At 35.9% G+C, this 11,608-nt stretch overlaps 1 protein-coding gene across 1 annotated transcript in view; it reads left to right on the forward strand.

The window, feature by feature from the left end:
• Positions 1–11,608, forward strand: part of ANO3 (anoctamin 3) — a 279,115-nt gene that overhangs the window by 188,416 nt on the left and 79,091 nt on the right. Inside the window, exons 12-13 of the mRNA XM_032594840.1 lie at positions 871–1,005; positions 8,698–8,794. Of these exons, the coding sequence (XP_032450731.1) occupies positions 871–1,005; positions 8,698–8,794 (232 nt within the window). The remainder of the gene's footprint in view (positions 1–870; positions 1,006–8,697; positions 8,795–11,608) is intronic.

Here is an 11,608-nt window from a genome sequence, read left to right on the forward strand (position 1 = left end):
AGAAGACTTTGTGAAAAGAGAGAATATGAGGAAAATAAAACACATTCATTTCCTTAGCTTCATTCAATACTCCCTGTGGTGGGAGTTAGTGAAACAAGACACAGGTCCACTTCTAGGCACTTGCAGTCTTACGGGGAGGGAGAGGAAGAGAAGAGTGACAGATAATTAATTGTCTTAAAGTGTTGTAAATTTAGGACACTGGAATGTCAGTAAGGGCAGTATAGGAGCAAAATCAGGGCTATCTTACCCAGGGTTGTAGTGTAAGTCAGGAAAAGCTTCTTGTAAGAAGTGATACAAACTGAAGGATGCATACAGGCCAGACAAGGTAAGAGAGTCAAATGTAATATTCCAAAGTCAGGGAACAGCATTAACCAAGGAAAGAATCATGTGCCCCAGGAACCACAAAGTTAACTTTGTTGTGGAAAGTGTAACATAATTGTGCAGATTGTGTCTAGCAGAAGGGAGTCTGGCCAAGGGTGCAGATGGAGACTGAACTGGAATCTGCTCTCAGCATCTACCTATAGGGGAGACTTCTTTCCCTAATTCACACAAAAGTAGTTTGGCTTAGTACAGTTCTGTGCATGGAAAACAAAGAGATTCTACTAGGAGAATGGAGAAAGGCAAGAGTTGGGCCATATTAAGAAATTCGACACAGAAAGAACACATTTTATAAAATTGCCCCTTCTAATGTTTGAAGATAAACAGCATCACCATCATTGGATTCATTAGCAAGTGGGAATATTAAGATACGCTACATGGAACTGAGCAGGAACTGAGCTGTTATATCCACCAAATTCTGACCAGGTGTGACAGCAACATTTGTAGTGTTACTTACGTTACCTTAAGCTAAGAGTTGGCTTTCTTGTGCAGGCTATACTTTGGTGAGAAGATTGGGCTGTACTTTGCTTGGCTGGGATGGTATACTGGAATGCTGATTCCTGCAGCACTTGTTGGCTTGTGTGTTTTTTTCTATGGGATATTTACAATGAATGCAAGTCAAGTAAGGTAAGCTATTAACAGACTTATTAAAATGTGTTGGCCTTTATTCTGACTGGGCAAAATCTTTACGATAATGCTGACTATTAAAAACAAGTCATGGTGCTACAATTTATTTGCTGTTTTTTTTTTTTTTTTTTTGAGGGGAGGGGAAAAGCACTATTTTTAAAAGGCTATTCCTGGGCGCCTGGGTGGCGCAGTCGGTTAAGCGTCCAACTTCGGCCAGGTCACGATCTCGCGGTCTGTGAGTTCGAGCCCCGCGTCAGGCTCTGGGCTGATGGCTCAGAGCCTGGAGCCTGTTTCCGATTCTGTGTCTCCTTCTCTCTCTGCCCCTCCCCCGTTCATGCTCTGTCTCTCTCTGTCCCAAAAATGAATAAACGTTGAAAAAAATTAAAAAAAAAAAAAGGCTATTCCATATTTTTATATGAAAATTCTATTGGGTAAGTTCTAAGACTGTTTCTCTTTATGCAAAATTTCTCTTGCCAGTACATCCCACATAATAATTCAACAATGCAATGAGAGTCTTATGTAATTTACATTTTCATAGTATTTGCTAGTCTAGAAAGCCCTCTCAGTACAGTAGTTCAAATAATTAGAATAGCTACAATTCTTTAAACACTTACAATATACAAAGAGCCTCCTGTTAATGTTTTTTTTTCTTTTGGTATGAGCTTCACTACCACCCTTAGAAGTGAGTATTCCTTTTTGCAGCTGAGGGAACCTTACATAGTTAGAGAATAAACAAATACATAAGTATCTGTAGCACATGATTCCAGCTCTAAGTAATCCTCTCTCCTGAGAACATAAAATCAGTTTGTATTTTCTTCTTCTTCTCTATAAGAACATTTTTTTTAGTACCAGCTTAAGGTATCAAGACAGTAGTAAAATAAGGTTTCACAAAAATCACGCAGTTATCAAAATGGTGATTTTCTGTTAAAGTTGAAATACTCAAGATTTGGGTAAAGGCACAATACATTATTATTCAGCAGAGATAAGACTCACCCCAGCATTAAAGAATCCTCTTAGCAGCATCTTCTATTTAATATATACAAGGATATCATCAAGTTCAGGCTTGTATGATACAATTCAAAATATGAAACTCACTTTTTTCTCCTTTGGTCCATCTTTTAACCATGGCCTCGCTACTGGGTGGTAATCATGACAGTTAATGGGATCATAAAAATTCATTTCCTTGAATTTTCTCTCTCTCTCTCTCTCTCTCTCTCTCTCTATATATATATATATATATATATATATATATATATAATTTGCATATGTATATGTATAACAATTTGCCTAAAAACAAAATACAGTAAAACCTTGGTTTGCAAGCATAATTCGTTCAGGAAACATGCTTATAATCCAAAGCACTCATATATCAAAGCGAATTTTCAAGAATCATCACCTTAATTGTGATCATGTGATATTTGGCATCACATACTATTTGTATTCCAAGATATCGCTTGTTTATCAAGTTAAAATTTATTAGAAATGTTTGCTCGTCTTGCAGAACACTCACAGAACAAGTTACTCAGAATCCCAGGTTTTACTACTTTCTCTGTCCTAGAGTTAAATCCAGTTCCATAACCAACTTCCTTGATTTGGTTTCTCAGTGTCCCCTTGTTCTCCATGAAGGCCAACTATTAATTAGTTTGAACACTAAGAAACACTATTCAAAAAACAGTTCATCTGGTCATATGTTTATTTCAGAGATTTGCAAACTCACTACAAGTATGGAAGGCAGCATCTTCCAGAGCAAATTTGTGCCCAGTGGGAACATCCATCCCTATGTGGGCATATCTCTATATGCTGTTGAATCAGTATCCTCTGAGCCTAAGAAAACAGGTTGCGTACCGAAGTTATAGTGTCTTGAAAAGAAAAACTTTTTTTTTTTGCTACTTTTCTATTCTCTGTTTCTATGAATTTGGCTTTTTTAAAGATTCACATATAAAGTGATACCATGCAGTATTTTTCCCCCCTCTGGCTTATCTCACTTGGTATAATGCACTCAAGCTCCATCCATGTTGTCACAATTGGCAACATTTCCTTTTTTCTCATGGCTGAATATTCCATTATATACTATACCACATCTCCTTTGTCCATTCATCCACTGATGAGCACTTGGGTTGTTTACATATCTTGGCTATTGTAAGTAATGCTGCAATGCACATAGGAATGCAAATATCTCTTCAAGATCCTATTTTCATTTCCTTTGAAGATATGTAGATATTTAAAAGTGGGATTCCTGGATCATATGGGAGTTCTATTTTTAATATTTTGAGGAACCTCCATATTGTTTTCCATAGTGGCTGCACTAACTTACATTCCCATCAGCAATGTTTTGATTATAGGCATCCTAACAGGTGTGAGGTGATAACCTCATTGTGGCTTTGATTTGCATTACCCTGATGATTAATGATATTGACTCACCTTTTCATGTATCTGTTGATTTGTATATCTTCTTTGAAAAAATAATGTCTATTCAGTTTCTCTGCACATTTTTTAAATCAGATTTTTTGTTTGCATTGAATTGTATGAGTTCTTTATATACTTTGGATATTAACCCCTCATCAGATATATGTTTTGTAAATATTTTCTCCCATTCTGTAGATTGCATGTTTGTTTTGTTGGTTAATTTTTACATATGGTGTAAGATGGGGGTTCAGTTTCATTCTTTTGCATGTGAATATCCAGTTTTTCCAACACCATCTATCAAAGAAACTATCCTTTTTCCATTATATATTTTGGCCCCTTTGTTGAAAAGTGCCCACATCTACATGGGTTTATTTCTGGGTTCTGTATTCTGTTCCATTGATCTATGTGTCTGTTTTTATTCCAATACCATAAGTTTTGATTACTATAGCTTTAAAATTAATATTATTTGAAACCAGGAGATATCATGTTTTCCATTTTGTCCTTCTTTCTCAAGATTGCTTTGCCTATTTGAGGTTTTTCATGTTCCATACATATTTTAGGATTGCTTTTTCTATTTCTGTGAAAATACCATTGAACTTTCATAGAGATTGCATTGAATCTGTAGAAGTCTTTGTGTAGTATGGACATTTCCACAATATTAATTCTTCCAATTCATGAGCGCAAAATATCTTTCTATTTATTTGTTTCTTTTTCAATTTCTTTCATCAACATCTTAGTTTTCAGTGTGTAGATCTCTCACCTCCTTAGTTAAATTTAACCCTAATTATTTTATTCTTTTTGGTGCAATTCTAAATGGGATTATTTTCTTAATTTCTCTTTTTGGTAGTTTATTGTTAGTGTATAGAAATGCAACTGATAAGTGTATATTGATTTTGTATTCTGCAACTTTCTTGAATTCATTTATTAGTTCTAACAGGTTTTTTTGGTAAAGTTCTCAGGGTTTTAGAAAACTACTCTTTTAATATGAATGGATGAAGACATAAAATGATTCTCAGATGGTTAGCTATTGTTCAGATTGGTTCTATGGAGAATATATTCACAAATTTTTACCATGTGTTGTAGACTCTGTCCTCTACCCCTGCAAAGCTGAAAATGAGCAAAACAATGAAAGGAATAGATTTGCTCTTGCTATTGATTTATGTACCAACAGAGTAAATTAGACTTCTTGTATATAAGTACCTTTAGAACAAGGAGTGCTTTAAAAGGCATTAGCAAACTCTTTTCTTCAGCGCTTTATGGTATTCTATTACTGCTACTCTGTCACACTATAATTAACATCTTGTCAGACTTTCTATTCTAAACCAAGATAAGCATCACTGAATATCTTGACTTTCAAAACTTCATGGGACTGAAATTTTCTATTCAAGGTGTCAGACATGGTTAAGTCGTAGGTGTTATGGCAGGTCAGGAGAGGGCACGGGGCTTTTATTTGGTGTTGCATTGTCTTAGTATTATTTTATGAAACTCTTTTTTTTTTATTACAAGGTAACAAAATGTTAAGAAGATGAAGATTGGGTTGGATTTATTGTGTTTCTACTGTCCATATTTATATAAATTAAGGTCATATTACCTGTTCTGTAGCTCATTGTAGAATTATGTAGCAATCAATTTGTGGATTATTTATTGTATATATATGTACATGTGTCTATTTATATGTGTTCATTGGCCTTACCTAACCAAATGTGGTCAGATTTTTGCTGGCAGAGTACATATCATAGGGATGTGAAAATGAACAAGCAGGCAGATAAAATAGTTTTTCAGGTCCAGAACAAAGAGCAGAAGCCCCAACTTTCTGGTCCCTTCTTTCCTCTTTGGTATTAGAACTTGCCAAGAAATTTATGTGGTTTTCAGTATCAGACCAGCCTTTCAAAAACAGTTGGGTAATACAGGACCTCTTGAACCCTCTCCTGACAACATCCTTAGCAATGAAGTTTCTATTTATCTAGTGCCTACGATATGCCGGGCACAGTATCAATATCCCTTATGTAATATCCCAGCTAGATATTATCTTCATCTAGAGATGAATACATAGATCCTCAGAGAGGTAAGTGACTCGGTCAGGAGAATGTATATAGTATGTGGTGAGCTAAATTTTAAACCTTTACTGGATTCTTTTTAATTGTGGTAAGACCACTTAACATTAGATTTACCCTGTTGACAAAATTTTAGGTGAGCATTACAGTATTATTAACTCTAGGCACAATGTTGTACAGCAGATCTCTGGAACTTATTCATCTTCTATAACTATAACTTCCCACTTCCTCCTCTCCTCCCCTCTGGCGACTATGATTCTGTTTTGTTTCTCTCAGTTTGACTGTTTTAAATACTTAAAATATGTGAAGTCATGGAGTACTTATCCTGTGCATGGGTTATTTCACTTAGCACAATGTCCTCCAGGTTCATCATTCATGTTGCTGCATATGGGGAATTTCCTTCTTTTTTTTTAAGGCTGAATAATATTCTATTTTGTGTTTATACCACATTTTCTTTATCCATTCATCAGTGGACACTTGGGTTATTTTCATATCTTGGCTATTGTGAATAATGCTGTAATGAACACAGGAGTGCAGATATCTCTTCTAGATCCTACTTTCAGTTCTTTTAGATATATACCCAGAAGTGGGATTGCTAGATTATATGGTAGTTCTAGATTTAATTTTTTGAGGAACCTCCATATTGTTTCCCATAGTGGCTGCACCATTCTACAGTCCCGCCAACAACGTGCAAATGTTCCAAAACCTCCACATCCTTGCCAACACGTGTTATCTTTGTTTTGTTTTATTCTGTTTGGTAATAGCAATTCTAATATCTTGCGATTTGGTTTACTTTTCCCCAGTAATTATATCTAATTCTAAAATCCATGTTTTGCTCATGCTTCCATACTGCCTTCCCTTAAACATACTTTCACATTTTCACTTTCCTCAAAATGGACATCACCAAGCACCTTTTCTGTGCTTTGTCATCTTTATAGGATCACAGGAGGGCCCGGGAACGGGTCCAGACATCCACCCCCGAAAGGACAAATTGCTAGCTTCTCCTGCTATCTTAAGTTGGTGGTAATTATTATTTCCTTCAAATCAGCCCTTGGTGGTATGTCTGACAATAGATGTCAAATAAAAGAAAGCCACAATTCAAGTGGTGGTTTCTGTTATCAGGCTGCGCAGAAGATATGAAGAAACACTCATGCTGTGCACTCTCCCTCCCTCTAGTGGTTAACTAAACTCAAAGAAATTTGTGCTAGTATTAAATTCTTTATTTTAGGCTAAAATATATGTTGTCAAAAATTGTTTATTTTTTTTATGTTACATACCGAGTTAAATATTGAACAACTTACCAAAAATGAATTTAATAATTCTGGAATTCAAAATAGTGTTTGGTCTGATGGTTTGGGATTCTAGACACGGTGTTTTCATAGATTTGTGCTTTTGTTTGACAATTTAGGAGATGGGAAATATGACGTGGTAAAAACTGCCTCTAATACTTTTTAGTATGGGATTTCAATGCAGGACACATTGTGTTATTCTTGAAATACAATGAATTTTAAATTGTAAGCAAAATTTCCTTCAAGGACTGTTTTAATTCTTCTTGTTCCTACAAATTAGTAGCATTACTAAGAGGAGGTATCATCTTTTTCTTTTGGTCTTTTAATATGTATGTTTTACCCACTTTACTTCATATAGACATCCCAATTACTAGCAAGATGGTGTGTGTGAAAGTAGGAGACTTATAGTATTTTTTAGACCCATAACACTATCACCATCATTAATAAAAGTTTTATAAGAAAATTATTTATTTTATTTTTTATTTGCCAGATTTTTTTATTCAATTACAGTTAGCATACAGTGTAATATTAGGTTCAGGTGTACAATATAATGATTCAACAGTTCTGTGAGTTACTCCGTGCTCATCATCAGAAGTGAACTCAATCCCCTTCACGGGAAAGTCACTTTTAATATGAAATAAAAACATTTCTCTTTGAGATATGTTGTAGCTGATGGAGAACTTGACCTAGAATCACAAAAACCTAAATTAGGCTCCCTGAAGTACCTCTTTTTAGCTGTATGACCTCAAGCAAATTACTTAAATTAAACATCAGTTTACTCTCAGTCGTGGAGATAATTAACCATTGCAGGAGATTGCAGTGAGGACCAGACTTAATGGACATGAACCCACTTTTGCCCACTTTAAAGCATTGTATTACTATATAGTATTATTACTTACTATTTATTCCCACTTTAGAGTGAGATTTTATAAATCCAGCATTTTAAATACATTGTTTTTTTGCTTCATTTGAGGGTGTATTTTTGAAAACAGTAAATTATGCTGTAAACACTGCCAATTAAACCTTTATTAACAGTTGCATTTCCAGACTTACTGTCAAAAGCCTTTAAATTACTTTCAACATTTCCAGAGCAGATTTAATTAAAGACAATTTATTTAGAGGCTACTAAGTGGGAAAGGGCCACTTCTGACAGATAAACGCACAAAACATTTTAAAAATAGGTTGCTGTGAACTCAGGCTGAGAGGCTTTTGAGAAATTGTTACTGGTGCCCTACTCCTATCACAAGTCATCTAAAATGTATGCTGAGATCTTTAAAAGGTAGTGGGCATAAAACTGAAGAGACAAGTATTATCAAGTTATATTCTAATAGAAAATATAATAGGTTTCAGTAAATAAAGACTATGTCATGTCATCATGACTGTGTGTCAAGACACCACACACACACAAAAAAAGTCAACTCCCTCAAATTTCCACTGAATGTGATGCCCCTGTTGGCTGGAGGGCGAGTTATGAATTTGTGTGGATTTGTGTGAATTATGGGTGCTGTTCATCTTGGTGATTCAAGGTGAGATCCAGGAGAAAGATTTGATTTCAGCTCAGCCACTTCCAAGCTGTGAGCTTGGCTGAAACTCCCTTGGGTGTTCCTTACAAGATTACCCTCAGTGCCACAAAATCATGTGTAACTATCTTTGTAACAAAGCCCACAAGTGTCTCACAAGTGTCAAATATGGCCTACTATCATTACCGTATCCAGGCAGAGACTTCTAAAACTGAAGAAGTCAACAAAAATGGCCGTATCACAAATATCCTGAAAATTTGAGTTGGAACCACTCTAAGTTCTTGCTTACCTGTCCACCACTCCCACTATCCGTGTCTTCTTTTCCTCTCTGCCTTGCTGCTTCCCACAGGCCTAGCCAGAGGAGCTAAGCACCTTCTTAAATGTGGAGGTTCATGCTTTCTCTCTCTTCTTTGGTTTCCCAAGCCAAGAAATTTGCAAGGCCACTGAAGTCTTCATGTGCCCTCTCTGTGACAAGAACTGCTCACTGCAGAGACTCAATGAAAGCTGTATCTATGCCAAGGTGAGTGTGGACCCTCGCATTCTCCTTCCCGAGCTCTACTTTTTCTCAGAAGTAGGTAGGAAAAAGTGAAAACTTGAATAGATCATTATTTGGCAGCAATTATAAAATGAGTATATTTTTATTTGAATATTTTAGTCTTCCTTTATTTTTATAACCGATTATTGTCATATGGACATAAACTTCCACTTGGAATGACATCTAGATTCTTTTTAGGAGAAGATGATTATATCTCTTGCTAATAATTAAATTTCCATCATCCATGAATACTCATTACAACACTTTTAATTTTAGGGGTACCTGGGGCTCAGTTGATTGAATATCCAACTCTTGATTTCAGCTCAGGTCATGATCGCAGGGTTATGGGATCAAGCCCTGCACTTAAGATTCTCTCTGTCCCTCTGCCCCACAGTTCATGCTCTCTCTTTCTCTAAATAAAAAATAAAAACAAACAAAAAACCCCAATACTTTAATTTTACAGAAGAAAGGAAACAACATACTAAAAATTCTCAAGTCGCTGCCTATTAGGATAACCTGAAGGCTCTTAAAACTTCTGAAGCCCAAGCCACACCCCAGAGTAATTAATTAAATCAGTATCATTGGGTTTGGAACATAGACATCCATCTATTTTAAAACTTCCCGATGATTCCCATGTGCATACAAGTTTGAGAAACTGAATTTTACAATGATTATTGTTTATATTTAAAAGTTTTATTGAAGTATAATTAACATATAATAATATGTACACATCTAAAGTGTGTAAATTGACACATTTTGACGTTATATATGCACCTGTGAAACCATCACCCCAAGAAAGATAATGGACATATAATCACTTCCAAAAGTTTCCTCATGGCCTCTTGTAATCCCTGCCTCCCTCTCCTCCCCAGTTCCACCCCTGTGTCCAGGCAACCAACTGCTTTCTGTCTTTATAGAAAAGTTTGTATTTTCTAGAGACTCTTATGTAAATGGAATCGTACAGTTTGTGGGTTTTTTTCTGGCTTCTTTCACACAGCATAGTTATTCTGAGATTCAACCATGTTGTAACATTTATCAGTAGATCTTTTCTTTTTATTGCTGAGGAGTATTGCATTACCCAGCTATGCCAGAATTTGTCTGTTTATCTATTAATGGACCCGTGGGTTGTTTTGAATTACCATTTTACCTAAAGCTGCTCTGAACATTCATCTACAAATCTCCATATAGGCACTGTTATTTCTCTTGGGTAAAAAACCTAGGACTAAAATGATTAGATTATATGATAGGTGGGTGTTTAACCTTCTAAGAAACTGCCAAAATGTTTTCCAAAGCATTTATACCATTTTACATTCCTATCCACAGTATATGAGGGTTCCAGTTTTCCATACAGTCACTAATCCCCAGAATGGCTAGTCTTTTTTTATTCTAACTATTCTAATAGATGTGTAGAGGTATTATAATTTAGTTACTTGGAAATAATTTGGTCCTTTTGGGCCTTGCTTTTTTTTTTTAAGTTTTATTTATTTTGAGAGAGAGAGAGAGAGCCTGAGCAGGGGAGGGACAGAGAGAGAGGGAGACACAGAATCCCAAACAGGCTCTGTGCTGTCAGTGTAGAGCCCAATGCAGGGCTCCATCCCATGAACCCTGAAATCATGGCCTGAGCCAAAATCAAGAGTCAGATGCTCAACTAACTGAGCCACCCAGGTGCCCCAGGTCTTGCTTTTAAGATTTGTAAGGTAGGTTCATAGCAGTACTGTAACTAGCATGATTTTTTCCTCGCAATGAAAGCAAGATCTGGCCATGTACTGTAGCAACTGCACTGCAAATAGAGGATTTCCAGTCTGGCTGGTGGGAATGGGCTCACTAATAATCCTTTCAGGTGGTTCTTTCCTCAAGAGGTTTCCTTACGGACACACTCACTGGGCACTGTCTGGGGTGCCCATGTTTACGTCCTACGAACTCTTTCCGTGCAGTAATCTGAGGCAGTTGTAATGCTCACCTCACGTGTTTCCTTCCTCCCAAGGATCATTGATGGCTCTTCCTGCCTAGTATCCACTGTCTTGAAATCTGTTGCTTATGTATTTTGTGCATTTTTTTGTTGTTTCCAGAATGGGGATAAAATCAATCTCAGTTACTCCATCTTGTTCAAAGTAGAGGTCTCTATACAATGAAGTTTGATGAGGCAGAGTATAAAATCAGAAGTCACTCAATACCCTACTACAAGACCAAACCTAGTAAAATTAGCTTCTGGATAGTTCATTGTGAATACAAGGCATAGGAAAATCTGTTTTGTTTATAGTTTAGTTTATAAAATTATACTTAGTTTTGAATTTGTTTAAGTGTTCCACAAAGATGTCTTGTTTTGGAAAGCATTTTCTCAATACGTTTTGCAAAAGCCACATATTAAAGTTATGAGATGTAGAGATACATGTCCTCCTAACCCATGCATTTCAAGGATATATGACAGCCTTAGGGATACCAACAAATCCATATATATTTTACTTCTACTTTTACTTGGACAGAGTTAATAAAACACACTAGCAGTATCTGAACACTAAAAATAAGAAACACCCCTAATGGCAGAGTGATAAAGCAAAGAAACTGTCAAAGGAAACACTAAATATAGGAGGCTTTTTGTCATTATGCAATATTAGTAGAAAAGAGTATGTATAGGGACAGGTATGACTAAGAAAGAATTCAGTTAATAACTATTTTAAGGACGGTGGAAAAGTTACCTTGCAGAGGAGAATATTGTGTTCTGGAACAATGCAAGAAATAAACGCCACCAGGAGGAAATATTTAATATGTATTATATATGTTTCTCTGGCTAAGATAAAA

The sequence above is a fragment of the Lynx canadensis genome, chromosome D1, assembly GCF_007474595.2.
Source record: "Lynx canadensis isolate LIC74 chromosome D1, mLynCan4.pri.v2, whole genome shotgun sequence".
Lineage (NCBI taxonomy): Eukaryota > Metazoa > Chordata > Mammalia > Carnivora > Felidae > Lynx > Lynx canadensis.